The 23,561-nt window shown below is 43.1% G+C and overlaps 1 protein-coding gene across 4 annotated transcripts in view; it reads left to right on the top strand.

The window, feature by feature from the left end:
- Positions 1-23,561, top strand: part of STRN3 (striatin 3) — a 317,039-nt gene that overhangs the window by 105,293 nt on the left and 188,185 nt on the right. For all 4 annotated transcript variants that reach the window (XM_033950963.1, XM_033950965.1, XM_033950962.1 and 1 more), the window contains one exon: positions 22,625-22,804. In XM_033950963.1, coding sequence (XP_033806854.1) covers positions 22,625-22,804 — 180 coding nt within the window. The remainder of the gene's footprint in view (positions 1-22,624; positions 22,805-23,561) is intronic.

Raw genomic sequence — 23,561 nt, 5'->3', positions numbered from 1 at the left:
TGGACTTGTGTGACTAGGGGCCCTCAAATAATTAATCCAGCCCTGTGGGAGGGGTGGAAAAAAGAAAACTGTTTCTATTGTTGACCTCTTTTGGCTGCTGTTCCTGCGATTGTTCGTTGTTTTATGTTGTTCAACAATAAAAATATGATTTACACTAGAATATTGGAGAGAGCAGGAGCTAGAAGGCCTTGAGCATGCGCAGATGCTCAAGGCCCAGCAGAATCAGCAGTAGGCGGCAGGTTCTTTGGGCCCCGGCATGTCCTGTGGATTGGTGCTGCTTGGCGGTGCCCAAAGAGGTAAGGGTTTGGGCGGGCAGGCAGGCGATACCGGTTCGCGGGGGAGGGGGGGGGCCATGCCTCTCATATTGAGTTAACGCTCGGTTTGCGAGGCAAGATTTGCGAGAAAGTTTTGCTTGTCTTGCAAAACACTCGCAAACCGAGGTTTGACTGTATATCCATATTCTTTGACCACAAAAAGGAGTTACATCTTTTTTTAAATAAATTATCATAATAGAGGCAAGATCTTGTTCAAACACAAAATTTACTATCAAAGTAGCTCGCTCCTTAACATCAATAAGAGAATCTTCAAGCATTGCTATAAGATCCTGTAAATTTTGTTTTGTAATCCCACTTCCAATTACAAGTATGACCCCTGTTCCAAAATTTCTTTTTATCTTTAGTAACTGGTAAATAATATGCTTTATTTATAGGTAGAATAGTTTCCTGTGGGAAATTCAAATTCTCTAGTAGATATGTCTTAAATACTTCAACTGGAGACATAGCCACAATTTTTGGATAATTTAATGCCTTGAGGTTTAAACGTCTATTGAAATTCTCTATTTGTTCAATCTACCGGGAGAAAAAATTCTGATCTTTAATAACTTTTGAAATAGAGTCTTTCACGGTATTAGTTTCTGTCTGAATATTTTCCATACAGTCTTTTTTACCTTTTCAACATTAAAGGAGAAAGCATCAAGTTTAGCTACCAATACCTCCATATTCTATGCTGTTTTTCTCACTGTCATATCTAGCTTGCTTATGGCCAGAAAAAGTGACTCCAGAGTGATTGTTGGCATGGGGATCAGTTTTCCAGCCCCTTCTTTGTTCTTCCCATCTTTTAATTCTACCACAGGGGAAGCTTGGCCTAAGTCCAGCTCTGGGTTCTCCTCCTCCTCTCTCCTGGGGCTCAACTCAAAACTCCGTGCCTCAGCTGGACATGGAGGCATGGAGATTATTGGGGGGTTCAGAGATGTTCTGCTCCAAAGAATTGAGCGCGCCCACTCTCGGTTCTGCTGCAGAGCCTGGCCCCCGATTTCCTGGCCGAGTGTTGGTAGCAATCTGATGCTTGAAGATCTGAGGAAGCATAGACTGGATTGGGGAGGATGAAAGAGCCGGAGACATCACCACTCCCTTCCTCTTAGTGTGCGACATTTCCAAAATCAGTTGACTTTCCAAAGATTACTGCAATGAGGTAAAATGGCGGCAAGTATGATCTTGAGCATTCATAACGCTGTCAGCAGCCGTCCGTAATCGTGTATCCTCCCCCCTTGTCTCAAGTTTTTAAAGGTAGGTAATTAATGGGGCCTTTTATAAAGGCGCGCTGCTAAGCAGCACATAACTAAAATACCAAGCCACTCATTTGATTCCTTTGGGTGGCTCGGCATTTAGCATGAGCTGTTTGACAGCGCAGATTTGTAAAAGCCTGCCTAAATTTTTAGATTTAAAGAAGTGCACCACCACATAACATGTGCTTGACATTTATTATTTACTGTACGCAATGCAATTTTTTGCAGTATGGTTCTGTTTACTAATAACTTGTTTAAATATTTGCATGCAATAACATGGCATTTCTGTCTTACTGTTTTTAGTCTGTAAGCTGCCTGGGGCTGGCTGCCTGCTGACAGGATCTAGATCTATTTTTCCATTCCTCCCTAGGCAAAATGAAGGGTTTTGAGGCTGAAAAAAGCACGTGTCTTTTTCTTTTCTATCTTTTTGATTATCTTGCATTCCTTTCTTTCTATTTTTAATTAGTCTAGGTCAGGGATCTCAAAGTCCCTCCTTGAGGGCCGCAATTCAATCAGGTTTTCAGGATTTCCTCAATGAATATGCATTGAAAGCGGTGCATGCACATAGATCTCATGCATTATCATTGGTGAAATCCAGAAAACCCGACTGGATTGCGGCCCTCAAGGAGGGACTTTGAGACCCCTGGTCTATGTGTAGGGGTTACAGTTAGCGGGGATGGTTAAAACTACTGGCTAGGATGGTGAGCAGTGGGGAGTAAGTCTTCAACTCATAACCTATCTCAAAAAGGTGGGTTTTCAGCCTACTTTTGAACAAGGTAAGTAAAGGGGTATGACACAAAGACTTGTAGACTTGCTTTTCCCTATGGTTGACCCACTATCAAGATTTCAAGTTATGCCCCTGCAGGTTTAAGATGTTGATAATGGAAATGGTGTAGTTTTCTACTGCTATTTGGGGCTTAGAAATGGCTTACCACAACTGCAAGTATATTATTCAAGGCGTTCAAAATGGAAGCCCTATGGTCAACTTTGGCAGAGGTCTAGCTCATCTTGGGTCTCTTACAACAAGAAAGATGGGAAAGGAGTCCTAGAAAGGACAACTCTAAAGGCCATTCACAGCAGAAGTAATAAAAATAATAATTTAATTTTTTTTCTATACCGCCAAAGCCATGATAGTTCAAGGCGGTTTACAATAAGAGGTGCTGAACAATCAGTGAAGTGGTACAATACAGTGAACTGGTACAATACAAAGTCATCGTATATAAGGTACAGGTTGGGAGTAGTGATACATTATAAGATTTTTAGGTTACAATCGATTGAACAAATTTGTTTTTATTGCTTTTCTAAAATTGAAGTAGGATGAGGAATGCATGATAATGTTACCCAGCCAGTCGTTCCATTTACCTGCCTGGGAGGCAAGAGTTCTGTCCAGGAATCTTTTATAGCGGCAGTCCTTTAAGGATGGGAAGGTGAACATGTGATTTATGCGTGTGGGCCTAATAGGACTGTCCAGATTAAATTGAGAAACCAGGTATGTAGGGGCCAAATTTATAACAAAGGCAAAAAAATTTGAACAAAACTCCTGCTTCCAGGGGTAGCCAGTGAAGTTTTAGTTAGTAGGGGCTAATGTGTTCCCATTTTCTCAACCCAAAAATCAGTCGAACTGCTGAATTTTGAATGATTCAGAGTTTTTGGAGGTTTTTTTTGAAGGTTCCCAAATAAATGATGTTACAGTAGTTAAGTAATGATGATCAGCCTCCAAGAACAAATTTCCTTCCTATGAAGTAGACAGTCTAACTCAGGGGTGGGCAGCTCTGGTCCTCAAGGACCAGAATCCAGTCGGGTTTTCAGGATTTCCTCAATGAATATGCATGAGATCTATTTGCATGCACTGCTTTCAATGCATATTCATTGGGGAAATCCTGAAAACCAGACTGGATTCCGGCCCTCGAGGACCGGAGTTGCCAACCCCTGGTCTTAACTACTGCCCTAATTCACAAACCCCCTCTGCAAGGGAAGTCTGCTTGCTATTCCCACACAGTGTAGAAAATAATGCCAAAGATAGTGGAACAGAAATGCTGGCTGATACTAGCCAAGGCTTTGCTATACTACTAACCCATTAGGTGGTATAGTAAATACTTTAATAAACATAAACACTGTAGTGCATTTTAGTACATCTAGCACTAAATTGATTATCTTGTGTTAATTCCTTTTGAGTTGAAATTAGGATTATCCCAGAACAAGCATATTCTCAACATATGGGTGACGTCATCCACGGAGCCCCGATGCAGACAGCTTTACAAGCAGACTTGCTTGAAGAACTTTTAGAAAGTTTGCAAATGCTGCACCGCACATGTGCAAGTGCCTTCCCACCCGAGGGGTGCACGTCTCCTCAGTTCTGAGTTTTCCATGGAGCCAAGAAGCCCTCGTTTCAAGGCTCTGCGCAAGAGTTAGTTCTACTCGTGCCTTCTCTCACCGCAGCTCGTGTATTTTCTTTACAGGGTCGCTGTGTTATTTGCGCGTTTGAGATATATATATATATATATATTTTTTTTTTTTAACATCATGTCACGGCGGGGCCTACTCTGCAGCCTCAGCCTGTGGGCTTCGATTTTGCCACGGCCATGTTTCGTTCCATGTCCCAGCCGGTCACAGGGTTCAAGAAGTGTAGCTGGTGTCAATGCGCGATCTCCATCACTGACCCACATAAGTGGTGTGTACAATGTTTAGGACCTGATCATCATCCGGAGTTGTGCCACCACTGTACTACACTTCAAAATCGAGCCCTTAAACGTCGTTGAGTCCAGATTAAAAAAAATATTTAGGGAAATGGATCGGCCTCTACCTAAGGCCTTGACCCCGATTCTGGCCCAGGCCTCAACTCCAGCAAAGTCTTCTACGGGGCAAAAACCTCTAACCTCGACCTCGCTCAAACCTTCCTCGACGGGGAAGTCTTCATCTTTGGGGAAATCAGCTAAATCTTCTCCTGAAGTGCCGTTATCCTCACTGTCTCCCTCAGGTAGGATAGCTAAGCCAACTCCTCCGGATAAGCCAACCTTAGAACCGGTGGGTCTGTAGCTACCCAGGAAACACGTCTCAAAATTGAGGCAACACTCTTCTTGAGGTCGTCTTCCTCAGAGTCCATAGCCACACCAATTGCACCAGAAGTGGGTCATCTTTGCCTATGGATTCAGATCTCAGGTATCAATACTCCAGAGAGGCTTCACCTTTGTTCTCTGCTATGAGAGGTACCTCGAAGGGTTCCCATTCACCGTCTCCTCAACGGGGTCATAGCTCTTCAGATCCAGTGTCCTTCACCAAGTTTCTATGCCAGATGAGTAAAGATCACTTTGGAATCTGACTCAAAATATTCTAAGGAGTATTTGGAAGAACTGAGTATGCCTCATCCTCCTAGGGAGTCTCTCAAGTTACCTATGAAAGGCATTCTTTCTCAAACTTTCATAAGAAATCTTGATACACCATATTCTGTTCCTGCTGTGCCAGCAAAGTTGGAATCTCGCTGTAAGATGGTCCATTGTAAGGAATTTGAGAAGTCTCAATTATCCCATCAGTCTCTTCACGTGGAGTCTTCTTTAAAAAGAACCAATCTTGCCAAAGTTTATGCCACCGTCCCTCCTGGCCAAGAGGGCAGGACCATGGACAAGTTTGGTCGTCGGCTGTATCAAAATTCAATGATGACAAACCAAATTTTGAACTATAACTTTGTCTTCACATCTTACCTGAAGCATTTGGTCAATGCCATGCCTGATTTTTTTTCAAATATCTTTCTCAACATCGACTTCCAGAATTTCCATACATCACACTCTAGGTCAACTTTGCATGCGACCGCCTTGAACTGCAAGGTATAGGTGGAATAGAAGTCCCTAATGTAATGTAATATGATGCGTTTGAAATGTCCTCTAGAGTCACTGGGTTCTCGGTGGCGATGCGCCGGCTGGCCTGGCTCTGCACCGTAGATATGGACCCGAATCTACAAGATTGACTGGCCAACATCCCATGCCAGGGCATTGAGTTGTTTGATGACTCTATTGAAGCAGCTACAAAGTGCTTATCTGAGCATGAGAAGTTGTTTGCTTCCTTAATCAGGCCAAAGCCTTCCACTGCTAAGGGTTATAGGTCTACTCCATCTTACCAGAGACGTTTTTCTCAAAAGTCAGCACCTTAGTCAAGGCTGCCTCCTAAGAAACAACAGCAATGACAGCAAAAACCTCAGACTCCTGCTGCACCCAAGGCCTTTCAGTCTTTTTGACCATCTGACACAGAGCATAACTTCAATCATTTTGCCTCTGTCCTCTCCTCCCCTTATTGGGGGTCATCTCCATCATTTTTACCAATGATAGGAGCTTGTTACATCCGACTTCTGGGTCCACACTATCATCAGGGAAGGTTACTCTCTTCACTTCATTCAAGTTCCACCAGATCTTCCCCCAAGAGAGTATCCTTCCAGTCCGTCGCAGACTACCCTTCTTCTTTAGGAAGCTCAAGCTCTGCTTCATCTCCGTGCCATCGAGGAAGTTCCCCTGGAACAGCAGAGCACGGGGTTTTACTCCCATTACTTCCTTGTCCTGAAGAAGACGGGAGATCTGTGACCTATTTTGGATCTCAGAGAAAAATTTTAGATGCTGTCCCTAGCATCTTTGTGTCCCCTTTTAGATCACAACGATTGGTTATGCTCTCTGGATCTCAAAGAGGCTTACACTCACATCCCCATTCATCCAGCCTCTCGTATGTTTCTCAGATTTCAGGTGGGAAATCATCATTTTAAGTACAGAGTGCTACCCTTTGGCCTGGCATCATCTCCCAGAGTTTTCACCAAGTGCCTGGATGACTGGCTCATCAAAGATTCAACATCTCAGAGGGTTATTGTAGCGACCCAATAGACTATTTGGTTCCTCCAAAGTTTGGGGTTGGAAGTCAACTTTCCGAAATCCCAGCTACAGCCCTCTCAGACTCTATGGTTCATTGGAGCTGAACTGGATACTGTGCAACTCAGAGCATTCCTTCCTCAACAACGTCAGGATGTTCTCATTCAACTTTGTTAAAAAGTATCATCTCTCACGTCACTCTCAGCGAGACACATGATGGTTCTGCTAGGTCACATGGCCTCTACAGTTCATGTAACTCCTTTTGCCAGACTTCCCCTCAGAATTCCTCAGTGGACCCTGGCATCTCAGTGGGCGCAGGCTCTCGACCCATTCTCTCAGCACAATACAGTCACTCCTACGTTGAGACAGTCTCTCCACTGGTGGATGCTCTCTTCCAATCTATCCAGAGGTTTACTGTTTCAAACGCCACCTTATCAGAAGGTCCTCATGACAGATTCCTCAACCTATGCTTGGGGGCTCATTTCGATGGTCTCCATACTCAAGGACATTGGTCCAGCACAGATCGTCAGTGTCACATAAATCTGTTGGAACTCAGAGCAATTTTCAATGCTCTCAAAGCTTTTCAGCATCTTCTTCATGATCAAGTAGTCCTCATTCATACAGACAACCAAGTTGCCATGTACTATGTCAACAAGCAGGGAGGAACAGGATCTCTTCCTCTTTGCCAGGAAGCTCAGAAGATTTGGAATTGGGCAATTCTTCACAACACCTTTGAAGACGTTATGAAACCTCCATGGATCAGTGACCTCACACGACAACTCTGCTGTATAAGTAATATATTTATTAGTAAACAATAATAGTCAGCTTACAGAAAAAGTTTTCAGCAAATGGAGTCAACAAAGAATATACAGAAAGCTTTCGTATACCTGGTGTCTGTCCTGATTAATCCCCTAGTAAGCAACCTAAGACCACGTTAGTATGTGTTACGTTCTCAATTTCTATTGGATATTCATAATTGTCATTTTGTTTCCATTTCACTAATTGGTTAACACATATATTTTCTGAGTCATATACTTTCTGAGTCATATTGAAGTGTGATGTCCTATTGCCAAATGGCTTCCCCCTAGTTTCCTGACATGTGCTTTTAATATCAAGAATCATCAATTTCTAAGCAACAAGGTCTATCCCATTCCGGTATTTATTTGCTCAATTGTCAATTTTATATTCTTGTGGTTGATCTTATTTCTGGTAAATCAACTTGACCTAAGTTATAGAGATGTGGTAATCCCCTTCTGATACTAGCAATTTCCTTTCTCACAAACAAACTTCTAGTTTGCTATGGTTAGCAGATGCCTGTTAGTTTCTGTTGTGAAAGATGAGTTTCGATGAAACTGCTTATGTTAGCAAAGAGAATGAGCATATGAGAGATGTGATTCTTCTAATAGAGTGTTTGTAGGCCTGTAATAGTACTGTCATATTTCTGTTAATCTGGGGTTCTCAAGGGTCTATCTTCACCTCCAGTTTCATGGAGGGCTTAGGATCTTAGCCTGTACACCTGTACAGGACTTCTCTTCACCTGTACATGTCTTCTGTCCTTTACCTGCTTCTCCTTCCTCACCTTTCTGAAAGTGGTCTACATTCAAGGAGAGAAAAACTGTCTGGCGGACAAATTGAGTCGTCTTCTGCAACCTCACGAGTGGACGCTCAATTCATCGCCTCTCCATCACATTTTTTCTCAGTGGGGAACTCCTCAAGTAGATCTCTTTGCATCTCCCCACAACAACAAACTGCCTCAGTTCTGTTCCAGGATATACTCTCCTTACCATCTGGAGACAGATGCTTTTCTTCCGGAATGGATGAATCAGTTTCTGTATGCATTTCCTCTCATTCTCAAGACACTCGTCAAACTCAAATACGGACATGCCACCATGATTCTGATAGCTCCTCGGTGGCCCAGACAACCGTGGTTCTCCCTTCTATATCAACTCAGCAGCAGGGAGCCTTCTACCAGTTTTTCTGTCTCTGCTTACACAGAGTCAGGGATCTCTGCTTCATCCCAACCTGCAGTCTCTGCACCTGACAGCTTGGTACCTTTCAACATAACTGCCAATCTACAGTTCTCGCAATCTGTCAAGGACATTTTTGAGGCTTCCAGAAAGCCTACCACTAGGCACTGTTACAACCAGAAATGGACTAGGTTTTCAGCTTGATGCACCATTCATCACAAGGAGGCTCAATCTACCTCCTTTTCTTCAGTTTTGGATTACCTGTTGCATTTATCCCAATCAGGCCTCAAATCAACATTCATTCAAGTCCATCTCAGTGCAATTGCTGCTGTCCATCAGCCTATAGAAGGGAAAAACCCTCTGCTCATCCCGTGATTTCCAGATTCATGAAAGGACTTTTGAATGTCAAGCCGCCTCTCCAACCAACTCCAGTGGTTTGGGATCTCAATGTTGTTCTTACTCAGTTGACGAAGCCTCCATTTGAACCAATGTCTTCAGCTCATCTGAAATATCTCACTTGGAAAGTGGTTTTTTTCATTGCTCTCACGTCTGCTCGCAGAGTCAGTGAGCTACAAGCTTTAGTAGAGGACCCACTTTTCACAGTATTCCAACATGACAAGGTGGTCCTCCATACTCATCCTAAATTCTTACCTAAAGTGGTTTCAGAATTTCATCTCAATCAATCCATTGTTCTTCCAGTGTTTTTTCCAAAGCCTCATTCTCATCCTGGAGAAACAGCTCTTCATATTCTGGACTGTAAGCGTGCTTTGGCTTTCTACTTGCAAAGGACTAAACCACAGCGATCTTCTCCTCAACTTTTTGTCTCCTTTGATCCAAACAAGTTGAGACATCCAGTTTCCAAGCTCACCATCTCCAACTGGTTGGTGGCTTGCATCTCTTTCTGCTATGTTCAGGCTGGACTGCATCTAAAGGGTCGCGTCACAGCCCATAACGTTAGAGCCATGGCGGCATCTGTATTTTTCCTTAGATCTACTACTATTGTGGAAATCTGCAAAGCTGCCACTTGGTCCTCGGTTCATACATTCACCTCTCATTATTGTCTGGATTCTTTTTCCAGACAAGATGGCCACTTTGGCCAGGCAGTATTACAAAATTTATTCTCCTGAATTGCCAACACTCCCACCATCCCATTATGGTTAGCTTGGAGCTGCCTCAACGGATTTTCAGCATCCCGCGGCAGGGAGACAGACTGGATCGGTGTGGGAGTCCAGCTGCACCTCCCGACCCCTCCCGTGGCTTCAAATTTACTTCTTTCTTCAGGGCAGCTCCACTGCTATCAGGAGCTGCCCCAATGGATTTTCAGCGTCCCGCGGCAGGGGAGATAGACTGGGTTGGTGTGGGAGTCCAGCTCCATCTCCCGACGCCCCCCGCGGCTTCAGATTTACTTCTTTCTTCTTCAGGGCAGCTCCACTGCTATTGGGAGCTGCCCAACGGATTTACAGCGTCCTGCAGCAGGGGAGATAGACCGGGTCAGTGTGGGAGTCCAGCTCCACCTCTCGGCGTTCCCCTCCCTCCGCGGCCTTGAACCAAACCTAACAAAACTCAATCAAATTTAACTAAACTTAACAAGTGACAGGGAAACCAACATAACTATTGTTACAGGAAAGAATCACAATAATCTGCAAACATGAATCTCCTATTGATTCTATTGATCTATTTAATAAGCAATAACATTAAGGATGTTAACTCACTCCATCCACAACTTAACTCTGTATATCACCCTGATGCACCTATTAGACTTTTAATTAACCAACAGGAAGAAAGAGTAAATCAAATTAAAGTAATCACAAACAACGGAAGATAACATCACACCGAAAAGTTGGCCAAAAGCCAGAGAGTACTTCTACGAATTTGTTCTACATAATTCAATTACGCCTTCATATAGTATTATAGCAGGAGACATAAACCTACATTTAAAGGCCGAGAACAACCCAGCCGCGAAAGACTTTAAAAACTTCCTATCTTCGCTCAACTACAATCTCCCTTTACCCACGCAAACACATGAAAAAGGCCATCAGTTAGACGTGGTAGCTATGTCCACAAAGGAGATCCTAGATCCTTCCATCTCTCTATCCGACAGTACCTGGTATCATGATATCTGGTCCGATCATTTTACTTACTATTTTAACTTAATCTGGAATCATCTAAAATCTAAAACACACCTAAAGATAAAAAAAGAACATCTCACAAGGGGTCATATTAACCCAGAGGAATACTGGGCACATTACGAATTACGAGAGGAAATAAGAGAAATGGATGATTTTGGGGATCATTGGATGAATACAAGCACATCCATTCTAGATAAAATTTCCCCTAAATGAAACAGTAAAAACTGCTCAAATAAATATAATAAATGGTTCGACTCTGAACTATTAAAAATGAAACAATTAGTTAGACGACTAGAAAGGATCTGGAAAACAATGGGACAAATAGCAGACCAAAACAATTGGAGATCCAACATAAAGAGCTACAAACTATTGATAAAAGAAAAATGAAAGCATTCTATTCATCCAAAATTAATACATCCAATAACAATTCTAAAGGAATCAACACAAAAGAACTGTTCAACTTGGTTACAAATTTATTTGACACCACACGCCACACTCAATCCATGCATAATACTAAGCCACCTTCAGCAAATGATCTAGCTCAACATTTTAATTTAAAAATTATAAACTTAAGAAACAACTGTTCGACAAACAACATATGTGCACAACAAATAGCCAACATACAAGAAAATGAAATACCAGCAAATATGATTTGGAATTCCTTTTAAGCTCTAGAATGGAATAATTACATCAAACTATATAACAAGTACACTAAATCACACTGTATTCTAGATCCCTGTCCCCCTAACATTATGAAAGCAGCCCCATTAAACTTTAATCTAACATTGTGGAACTATCTGACCGATAATTTTAAAACTGGAAAATTTCCAACTAATAACGGTCACATTATAATTACCCCAATTCCAAAAAATCGTAAACAATCCTTAGCATCGATAACCAACTATAGGCTAGTAGCATCCATCCCACTCTTTGTAAAATCATGGAAGATCTGGTACATACCCAATTGATGGAATACCTTGGTCACTTCTCTCTTTTACATGAAACCCAATCTGGTTTCAGACCTCTGTTTAGCACCGAGACAGTGATCGCAGCGATCCTGGATTACTTACGCTCCCTATTCAGCAAGGGCCATAATGCCCTGATCATGCAATTTGACATGAGTTCAGCCTTTGACTTAGTCGATCACGAGAAATTGTTACAATGCTTAGACGCAATTGGCATCAGAGGTGAGGTTCTAAACTGGTTCCAAGGTTTCCTTATGTCCCGCACCTATCAAGTACATTTCAATTACAACCTCTCTAATACCTGGAGAAACCCATCTGGCATTCCACAGGGGTCACCATTATCCCCACTGCTCTTCAATGTTTACATGTCATCACTAGGTGCACATATGGCCCAGCGAGGTATAAAATTATTCAGTTACGCAGACAACTTTACAATCATTATCCCATTTGCTACTTCTCTCTCTGAAGCTACCCCCATGGCTACAGAAGTACTAAACTTGACGGAACAATGGACAACAGAATTCAGACTGAAGCTTAATCCAGAAAAAACTAAATTCTTTGTGACCTCGCCACACCCACTTGTCACCCCAACACCACCATGCATCAACAAACTCAGCTACCCTATTCAACCTAGTGTGGCGCAGCACCCTGAGGTTGTGGGTTCAAACCCACGCTGCTTCTTGTGACCCTGGGCAAGTCACTTAATCCCTCCCATTGCTCCAGGTACGTTAGATAGATTGTGAGCCTGCCGGGACAGAGAGGGAAAACTGCTTGAGTACCTGAATAAATGCATGTAAACCGTTCTGAGCTCCCCTGGGAGAACAATATAGAAAATTGAATAAAGTTCTTTAAAAAAAATACAATTAAGGTTCTGGGGATAATACTGGACCAAGGCCTAACCATGAAAGACCAAGTGAGCTCCCTAGTCAGAAAGGGTTTTTTTTACTCTCTGGAAGCTTAGGTCTATTAGAGCATATTTTAACGCTTTATCATTCAGAATTCTGGTACAATCTCTAATACTAAACCATCTCGATTATTGTAACATCACCCATCTGGCAATCGCCCAGAAGAACATGCAGAGACTGCAACTGGTGCAGAATGCGGCGGTCAGGTAGATCCTTGGGTTGAAGAAGTCATATCACATAACCCCTTCCTACCGACTCCTACACTGGCTGCCGATGGAAGCATGTGCGAAGTTCAAGCTGGGATGCTTTTGCTTTAAGGTACTATCCGGTTTAGCCCCTCAATATATAATTGACCTCTTCCACTTCTCGACCAATAGACACAAGAGAGGTACACACCCAAAGTTCATCTCCCCACCGGTTAGAGGATGTAAATTTAAAAGACCATCAACATCTTCTCTTTTACCAGGCAGCATTATAGGGCAAAAACTTGGAAAAACTAATTATAAACGCAAATAACTATGGTGAATTTAGGAAACACTTAAAGACATACCTTTTCTTGAAATACCTAGGTAGTGAATCTGTACAATCTCTCCCATCACAATCTCCCCATCACAACTGTTCCCTTAAACTGTTAGCCTCTATTCTTCAACTATGTAAGTTCTAGTCTATTTGTAGCATCTTTCTAATCATTGTAAACCACATAGAACTTCACAGTCCTGCGGTATATAAACTGTTGTTATTATTATTATTACCCATATGTTGAGAATATGCTGCCTGCTTGTCCTGGGATAAAGCACAGTTACTTACCGTAACAGGTGTTATCCAGGGACAGCAGGCAGATATTCTCACAACCCACCCACCTCCCCTGGTTGGCTTCTTAGCTAGCTATCTGAACTGAGGAGACGTGCGCCCTACCTTGGGTGGGAAGGCACTCGCGCATTTTGCGATGCGGCTGTCGCAAACTTTCTAAAAGTTCTTCAAGCAAGTCTGCTTGTGAAGCTGTCTGCATCGGGGCTTCGTGGATAACGTCACCAATATGTTGAGAATATCTGCCTGCTGTCCTTGGATAACACCTGTTACGGTAAGTAACTGTGCTTTTTGTTCATTAAATTTTGTATGTTTGTTGCAGTTTCATTGTTGTGAACAGAGAAAAATGGGCACATGTTGTTTTGAGGAATGCAGCCATTACCACTAGTGTTGTATAAATGTTAAATTATGACATTCCTGTTCTAAATGAGCCTCATTTCAGTTACAAAGACATAGAATTCTGTACCATAGCTTTTGCTTCCCATTAGTCGTGAATCTGCAGTAGTGGAGAACAGGTCCCTCTTCAATTTTTCCTTCTGCTAGCAAACTCAGAAGGTATGTTCTGATCTGCTTTGCTTTCTTTTTCTTATTTTTGAGTATTTTTACCATCTGTTTTCTCTTTTCCTGTGTGGCTTTGGTGGTTGGAGGTCCCCTTCTCGGGATACTCAGAAAAGGATGCAGTCCCGCATGGGTGGACCTCTGCTCGTAGGCCAATCTTGCACTGAGTACCTGTGGAGCCAGCCTGCATTGTGACTCTTCAGGAACACAGGGTCTTTTCCCCTGGAAGCTTGCTTGCCTGCTGATTTATCAAAGGCTTGAGCGCAGGCTGTGAGGCCCCTGTGTAACAACCCTCTGGGTATCAGGGAGATGGCTACAAATGTTCTCTCCTGATGCATTGTATGGAGTTTTGGGGGTGGGAGTCCATGGTTGGGGACTGCCCATTGCAGCCAGAAGATCTCCAGTGGTGGACTTGTTCCTACCACTTTCTGAGGCAGAAAATCTTTCCCTGCAGGCAGGCCTGCTACAAGCTGGCAGGCAGGCCTGCTACAAGCTGACAGGCAGCAGAAGTCACAGTGAGTACTCCCATTATTCTTTATGAGGAAAATTGGGGTGGGGTGGGGGGTTCTTGAGTTAGAATTAGGTTCCTCCATCTCTAAAACACCCATTTTGACATTTTAAAAAATTTTTCAATTAAGCTCCCAAATTTTCTGGTGGTAGCCATCTTGGATTTTTTTGTGATTTTTTTTCCCCCCAAAGTGCTTTTTTCTGCCTCAAAACCCTTCATTTTGCCTATGGATCATCTGAAATGGATTCCCCAGGTCAGTCTGCCTCTAATCTATGTATTTTCTGTGGGGAGGTGCTGGATGAGGAGCAGCCATGTTCCAAGTGCCTCAGGGCATTGGAGGAAGAAGCAGGAGCTTTGGGCTCAGTCTCTCTTGGTTCCTCCAAGCCACTAGCTCCCCAAAAAGCCCTGTCTTTGGCAAAGAGATCCGGTCCAGAGGCCGCATGCAATGAGGGGGTAAAACACAAGTGCATGGAGGTGGAAGAGGTGCTACCTCCCCAGTTAGAAGCCCTGGAGGGGTCTTTGGGGACTCAGATTTTGTCAGTCTCCTATGGAAAGCCTATTTGACATGCCCAGGAAGCACTGTGCTGCCTGTGAGTGTGCCAGCTCCACTATATGGGGCTTCTTATCCCAAGCAGGTCTTTCTGTCTTATAACACACCTTTCCCTAGTGTATGTGAGCCTTTGGAGCAGAACTAGGAGGTCTGGAAATTTCTTTCCATGTCTTTATTATCTCAAGACTCTGTCACATCCTTGGATGATTTGAGGTCCCTTTTGGGAACAGGAGGTCAGGAGACAGACAGCTGTAGACCATGATGGTAATCCCTCTGTGCCATCTTTTCAAATCAACTTCTGTTTCACGTGTCATTTCTGACACCTCTTCATTGAAACTTGATCTCTAGCAGCCCTCCACCTTTCAGTGTTCCGTGGAGGAGGCTCATATGTATGAATGAAACTTGAATTTTTGAGACACCACCACTTTTTGAGAACTTTGCTGAGTGCTCCATTTGGTTCCCTGACGCAAGATCGAAACGGGCCCCGTCAGAACCTTTTATCAAGCTAAGTGATTGCTTGTGACTGTTCAAAGTATAAGAACTTTTTCTATGCTAATTTGCAGCAAAGAATTTTGTTTTTCACTGGAATTTACATTATGCAATAATTGGGACAAACAGGCAGCTATTCTCACATATGGGTGACGTCACTGACGGAGCCGCGATGCGTAAGCCTCGCAAGCAGACTTGCTTGTAGAAACTAGAAGTTTCGAGTCAGCCGCACTGCGCAAGCGCGAGTGCCTTCCCGCCCAGCACAGGGCGCGTCTCCTCAGTTCTCAGTTTTCCGTGGAGCTGAAAAGTCCGTCTTTGACTCTCTGTGTTTAACTTTGTTTTTTCGTGCCTTCTCTCACCGCGATTTGTGTTTATTTTCTTCGCGAATCACTGCGTTTCTTTCTTTACAGTTTTTTAAAAAAAGAAGACTTATTTTAATTTTTAATTTTTTCTTCAGTAACTGACTGGCAGGCCAGGCAGTGTGACTGCAGCCTACGAGCTTCAACTTCACAGTGGCTCTCTTCCCTTCTATGTCCCAGCCGATCACGGACTTCAAGAAGTGTAGCCACTGCCAGCGTGCGATTTCTCTCATGAATAGGGCCTGCCTATAATCCAAAGTCTTGCGAGCACTGAGCTACTCTTCAACCTTGAGCCCTTAAACATCATCGAGTTTTCTTGGAGAAATTCTTCAGCATGAACTCCTCGGTGACACCCTCAACCTCGAGTGCTACCTCAGTCCCTCTTTCTTGCGAGGGTCTCCTGCTTTCACCGACCTTGAGCCTCATCAGACCGTCCTCATTTGGATTGTCTTTCGCCCTGAGCACACCTGCTTTATCTTCCCCTGAGCTCCCCTCAGGTCAGATACCTCAACAGAAGGTTCCTGTGCTGGTCCTCACCACTGCCACCTTCGAGCCTTTAGCCTCAGCAAGTGGTCCGGTTTCAGATGCGGATCCACCTTTGCAGGCTTCTCTCCAGACCATGTTGGAGCAGCAATTTGTTCAGTTATTGAGCAAATATGGTTCTGCCTCGACAATGCCTCCTGTAATCCAGCCTGGGCAATCAGTCTCCTGCGAGGTCGAGTCCCTGCTTGTGCCTCGAGCTGAAGCTTCACACTCTATGCAAGGAGCAGAGTCTTTGCGAGTGTCTGGTCTGGCATCTACACACTCGATGCAAGGAGTACATTCTTTGCAAGTGTCTTGATTGGAACCTTCACACTATGCAAGGAGCAGAACTTTGCGAGTGTCTGGTCTGGCTACTACATACTTGATGCAAGGAGTAGATTCTTTGCGAGTGTCTCGATTGAAACCTTCACACTCTATGCAAAGGAATAGATTCTTTGCGAGTGTTTCGATTGGAACCTTCACACTCTATACAAGGAGTAGATTCTTTGTGAGTGTCTTGACAGGAATCCGCACACTCCATACAAGGAGCAGAGTCTTTGGGAGTGCTTTGAGATTTCTCGATCCAAACCACCGAGTTTCGATCTACAGCTTCGAGCCCTGTCCATTCACCAGCAGCATTGCCTGTTTCCGTACATAGGCCGAAGTTTCCTCGATCCTCGAGACCTGCTTCCAAGCACCACTCTCGTTGCCGATCGAGGACTTCATTGAGACATCCATCGAGGTGCAGATCTTCTAAAGAACAGCCTTCTTCATCTGGGCCTCATTCCAGACCTTCCAGTTCTTTGAGGCCCCAACTCCTCGCTCCAGGTCACCGCTTCCGGATCCTGAGGAGTCATCTATTTTCATTACCTCCTGCAAGTCTCAACTGGCCTCAAGTCTCATCGATACGAGTCCATCTCAGTGCAATTGCTGCTTTCCATCAGCCTATTGAAGGAAAACCCCTTTCTGCTCTTTCGGTGGTTTCCAGATTCATGAAAGGACTATTCAATGTCAAACCTCCTCTCAAACTGCCTCCAGTGGCTTGGGACCTCAATGTTGTTCTTACTCAATTGATGAAGCCTCCATTTGAACCAATGTCTACGGCTCATCTGAAGTATCTCACTTGGACAGTGGTGTTTCTCATTGCCCTAACTTCTGCTCGAAGAGTCAGTAAGTTGCAAGCTTTAGTTGCTGATCCACCTTTCACTGTGTTCCATCATGACAAGATGGTTCTCCGTACTCATCCTAAATTTCTACCTAAAGTGGTTTTGGAATTTCATCTCAACCAATCCATTATTCTTCCAGTGTTTTTTCCAAAGCCTCATTCTCATCCTGGAGAATCATCTCTTCATACTTTGGACTGTAAACGTGCTTTGGCCTTCTATTTGGAAAGCACCAAACCGCACAGAACAGCTCCTCAACTTTTTGTCTCCTTCGATCCAAATAAGTTAGGACATCTTATCTCTAAGCGTACCATCTCCAACTGGATGTCTGCTTGTATCTCTTTCTGCTATGCCCAGGCTGGATTACCCCTACAGAGTAGAGTCACAACCCATAAGGTCAGAGCAATGGCAACTTCGGTAGCTTTCCTCAGATCTACACCTATTGAGGAAATTTGCAAGGCTGCTTCTTGGTCCTTGGTTCATACTTTCACTTCTCACTTTTGTCTGGATATTTTCTCCAGGCGGGATGGCCATTTTGGCCAGAGAGTATTACAAAATGTATTCTCCTAAGTTGCCAACACTCCCACCATCCCATCCTGGTTAGCTTGGAGGTCACCCATATGTGAGAATAGGCTGCCTGCTTGTCCTGGGATAAAGCACAGTTACTTACCGTAACAGGTGTTATCCAGGGACAGCAGGCAGCTATTCTCACAACCCACCCACCTCCCCTGGTTGGCTTCTCTGCTAGCTATCTGAACTGAGGAGACACGCCCTGTGCTGGGCGGGAAGGCACTCGTGCATGCGCGATGCGGCTGACTTAAAACTTCTAGTTTCTACAAGCAAGTCTGCTTGTGAGGCTTCCGCATCGGGGCTCCGTCGGTGACGTCACCCATATGTGAAAATAGCTGCCTGCTGTCCCTGGATAACGCCTGTTACGGTAAGTAACTGTGCTGTTCCTGGCTATTCGACCACCTTTTTGTGTCAATCAATCAAGACAAGGAGATTGATGGTCCCTTTGGGTGGTTTATTGGGGTAAAGGTGGCGCATCATGGATGATGTGGAAACTGCGCATTGACAGAAGATGATCCCTGAAGACATCCAACATGCGTGGCTAAACAAGGCACAGTCGCTCTGCCTCGGAGCTGGCCCGCTCATCTGAAAGGCCCTGCAGTGATTGGAGGGAACTGTGCGAGAGTGGTCCCAATCCATCGTGCAGCTGTTGGCCATCTGAATGTTTGAGATCCTGTCTGCCTGCTATGCTATTCCGACTCCACCATATTGACTGGCCGGACTTTTATCTATTATTTATCTTATTTTTAGTTTGCTTTATTTGGGATTTATTTAATCTTTTGTATTTCTGTTTTATTTTATTTATTTTTTATTCTTATGCTATTTCCCTAGATATGTACATACTTATAATACTGTTCATTTTGCTTTATTTCCTAGCCACTTTAATTTAGAATGTGAGCCCATCTGGGACAGAGAGAGTTTTTTCTTAATTTGCCTTAAGTTGAGTCAATTTATATAAATTGTAATCCGCTTCGAACTGTGGATTTAGCAGAATATAAATACTTAAATAAACCAGCTTCTAAGGCATCAATTGCCAGAAGGATTCACATGGCAGTTTCTTCTTCTTCTTATATTGCATAAGAACTGCATAAGAACATAAGAACTGCCATCTCTGGATCAGACCTTTGGTCCATCAAGTCCGGCAATCCGCACATGCAGAGGCCCAGCCAGGTGTACACCTGGTGTAATTTTAGTCGCCCATATTCCTCTATGCCTCTCATAAGTAGATGTGCATCTAGTTTGCTTTTAAATCCTAGAACGGTGGATTCCGCAATAATCTCCTCTGGGAGAGCATTCCAGGTGTCCACCACTCGTTGCGTGAAGCAGAACTTCCTGATATTTGTCCTGGACTTGCCCCCCCCTTAGCTTCAGTCCATGTCCTCTTGTCCGTGTCACATTGGACATTGTAAATAATTTTTTTTCATGCTCTATTTTGTCGATTCCTTTCAGTATTTTTAAAGTCTCGATCATATCCCCTCGCAGTCTCCTTTTCTCAAGAGAGAACAATCCCAGTCTCTTAAGTCATTCCTCGTATTCCAAGTTCTCCATACCTTTTATTAGCTTCGTTGCTCGTCTCTGCACCCTCTCCAGCAGTTTTATATCCTTCTCTAGGTTGGAAGACCAATGTTTGACACAGTATTCCAAGTGTGGTCTGACCATTGCCCTATAAAGCGGCATTATAACTTTCTCCGATCTACTCTTGATTCCTTTCTTTATCATGCCTAGCATTCTATTTGCTTTCTTTGCCGCTGCCGTGCATTGTGCCGACAGTTTTAGGGTCCTATCTATCAGTACACCCAGGTCCTTTTCTTGTTCGCTCTTACCCAGAGTTGCACCTGACATTCTATACTCGTGTTTCTTGTTCTTTCTGCCTAAATGCATTACTTTGCACTTTTCCCACATTAAACTTCATCTGCCATTTCTCCGCCCATTTCTCTAACTGACACAAGTCACTCTGGAGTTCCTCGCTATCCTTCTGCGATCTGATTGCCCGGCATAGCTTTGTGTCATCTGCAAACTTGATGATCTCACTGGATGTTCCTTCTTCTAGGTCATTGATTAAAATATTAAATAAGATGGGCCCAAGTACCGAGCCCTGAGGCACACCACTAATCACTTTCTCCCAGTCTGAGAACTTCCCTTTTATGCCCACTCTCTGCTTTCTGTTCTCCAGCCATTTGCCTGTCCATCTTAGTATATCTCCCTCTGTTCCATGCTTTGTAGTTTGCTGAGAAGTCTTTCATGTGGAACCTTGTCGAACACTTTCTGGAAGTCCAAGTATATTATGTCCACCGGTTTCCACTATCAATTTGTTTGTTCACAGTCTCAAAAAATTGAAGTAAATTCGTCAAACATGATTTCCCTTTCCTGAAGCCATGTTGACTGGCTCTCATCAGGTCGTGTGTATCCAAGGTCCGAACTATGCTATCTTTAATCAGTGCTTGAACCACAGGTCTATAAGACTCACAGATCTGTAGTTGCCCGGTTCTTCTCTTGATCCTTTTTTGAAAATTGGCGTGACATTCGCTATCTTCCAATCGTCCGGTATCTGTTCAGTTCTAATTGACAGGTTGGCAAGTTTTTGCAAAAGCTCTCCAATTTCAACCTTCGGTTCTTTTAAGACTCTCAGGTGAATTCCATCAGGCCAAGGGGATTTGTCGCTTTTAAGATTGTCGATCTGGTAGTATATCTGGTCCAAGTCCACTTCTACTGTGTTGAGGCTGTCCTCTATTACTCCTTTGAACACTTTCACTGCTTCTGGTATTGTTGCGGCGTCCTCCTTTGTAAAGACACACTCAAAGAAGGAATTTAGTCTGTCTGCAATTTGTTTGTCTTCCTTGATGTACCCTTTTCTTCCCTGGTCATCCAGCGGTCCCACTGCCTCTTTTGTAGGTTTTTTTCCTTTTACATATCTAAAGAATGGCTTGAAATTTTTGGCCTCTTGCGCTATTTTGTCCTCATAGTCCTTTTTGGCATCCCTCACCGCCTTGTGACATTTCTTTTGATCATCTTTGTGTTTGTTCCAAGCTTCGGTTGTTTTCGTGCGTTTCCATTTTTTAAAGGAGTCCTTTTCTTTTATGGTTTCCTTCACCTCTCTAGTAAGCCATGCCGGTTCTCCTTTGCCTTTGGTTTTCCTTTCTTTGGAAATCCACGGAATGTAGAGATTTTGTGCTTCCGTGATAGTATTTTTCAGTAGGGACCATGCCTGATCTACTGTTTTAACTTTGCGGTAAATAGCCCCCTATCTCAGTTGCATCACATTCTATTAGAAGTGTGGCTGCTTCCTGGGCAGAGTCCCAGGCTATTTTGCCTGATGAAATTTGTAGAGCTGCTATTTGGTCTACTCTTCATACCTGTATGAGGTTCTACAAAGTGGATGTGGTGGCTCAAGAGGATGCCGATTTTGGGTCCTCAGTACTGCGGGCAGGCTCATCTGTCCTCCTCTAGATGTCTGGCATTGCTTTGGTACATCAGCTATGGTACAGAATCCTATGTCTTTGAAACAGAATGGAAGATTAGGTTCTTACCTCGTTAATCTTTCTGTTATAAGACATAGGATTCTGAATGCCCCACCCTGTGTAGTCTTTTGATTTGCCTGAATTCTGCCTCAGATATTGCCGTTGTCCATTTTCAGACACCTTCTATTTATAACACAACATAATATAACATCAAATCAATTTCTAGCCGCATAACTCAGAGTTCAGTGAGGTTTACAAAAGATTAAATAATTATTAACATCAGGGTGAGAGATCGGAAGAATGTAACTTAAATGTCAAAATGAAGTAGAATAAGAAATAAATTTGAAGGTGTTACTCAAAAACTTGGAAAACAAACAAATTTTGAAATGCCTTCTAAAATGTAAATAGGAGAATGAATTTGATAACTCATTCTTAAAGACCTTGTCCCATGTTGCTGCTTGATATGAGAATGCACATTCATGATATCTTTTAAATTTGCAACTCCTGACCGATGGAAAGACATACAGAACACGTGATTTTCGAAGATGCTTTTGAGCAGAACTGAGAAATGTTTCAATTAGTTAAGATGAAGCTTGACCAACAAAGACTATATAATAGAAGCAACCCAACTTAAAAATAATATGTGCCTCAATTGGTAACCAATGCAATTCTCGATAGTAAGGGGTGACATGTTCAAACTTCTTAAGGTCAAATATGATTCTGACTGCGGCATTCTGAATGTTTTGTAGAAAAGACAAAACATTGGGAACATGAGGGCTCCTATTCCCTTTCTCCTATGGGGTATTTTTATAACTTCTACTAGTTGTACTTAGCAGGTTGGTTCCTAGCTACTCATTGCTTCACTTTTTGATCATTGTTGATTTTTGTTGTTAATTATTGTTCTTTCTCATAAGTTACAGAGCAGAACAGAATATGGTTTGTAGATGGGGAAGTTCCCCGTGCCCCTCCTTCTCTTTTCTTCTATTTCAGTGGGGTTCCATTGTTTTGGTACTGACTGAAGAGGGAACTTTTCTCCTCTGCAAAAGGGGAGGAGTTCAAAGTTTTGAGTGACACCCTTCTGCAAGTTCACAACTAATGGGATGCAACAGCTATGGTTCAGAATCCAATGTCTTATAACAGAAAAGATTAATGAGGTAAGAACCTAATCTTCCATTTTTAATACCATATGTTTAATTTGTCTTCATGTGTGAGAAGCCCATCTGTACCATGTGTATTACATTTTGTGTGTTTGTTCTCTTTTGTTAGGTATCTTCAGGAAGTAGGCTACACAGATACAATATTAGATGTACGGTCCCAGAGAGTGCGGTCTTTGCTTGGATTGTCAGGTTCAGAGCCAAATGGGTCCATAGAGACAAAGAATTTAGAACAGATTCTCAATGGTGGAGAATCTCTTTCTCCTAGACAAAAGGAACAGGAAATAAAAAGGTAAGTGAATAACCTAGAGATATTAAGCAAGTATTTCATTTATACTTTCAGAATTTTATTTAGTAGCAAAGGAAATTGGTTTAGTTTTCCAAGCTCCTTGGATCTTAACAAGTGCAACTTCAAATTATTTACTAATCGTTTGCTTGATCTGCTTTCAACAGTAGTTGTCAAAGAGGCTTGCAGTTATAAACATTTATAAAATTATCGCGAAAGAGAGGTGGACAGGAGAGGCATAACTGAGGACTGCTTTTTGCAGCCCTCAGCCAGATGATACATAGGACTTATTTTTTGAAGGGGGTTAAGTCCTTCTGGAATTTCAAAAGGGAACCTTCATATTTTAGAATGACACGGGGGATAAATTTATCTTTGCCCTGTCTCCGTGAGCTTGGCCCCATCCCTTCCCTGCGAGCTCAGTCCCCGTCCCGTCCCTGTGAGCTCGGTCCCAATCTCCACCCCATCCCCGCAAACCATCTGATCCCTTCTGCACAAGCCTCAATCAGTTTTATACTAAACTTATTTTATTAAAGTGTAAAAAGAAACAATATTCTGTACAATTTGTCATTTTATAAATCAAAGTTCTGGCTGCTGAACTAAAGGAAGAGATCTTCAACTGGCAGGGCTTTGTTTATAAATGTTTATCAACACAACTACAGTGTTCTCTCCAGAAATTTTTTCCAGTCGGGTGGCATGAAAAAGTAGCTGGGTGGGGCGGGACGTGGAAATTTGGGGCTCCTTTTATCAAGCCGCGCTAGCGGGG

This window comes from Geotrypetes seraphini, chromosome 7, assembly GCF_902459505.1.
Source record: "Geotrypetes seraphini chromosome 7, aGeoSer1.1, whole genome shotgun sequence".
Classification (NCBI taxonomy): Eukaryota; Metazoa; Chordata; class Amphibia; order Gymnophiona; family Dermophiidae; genus Geotrypetes; species Geotrypetes seraphini.
Note: the sequence above shows the minus strand (reverse complement) of the source record. Positions and strands in the feature narration are given on the sequence as shown.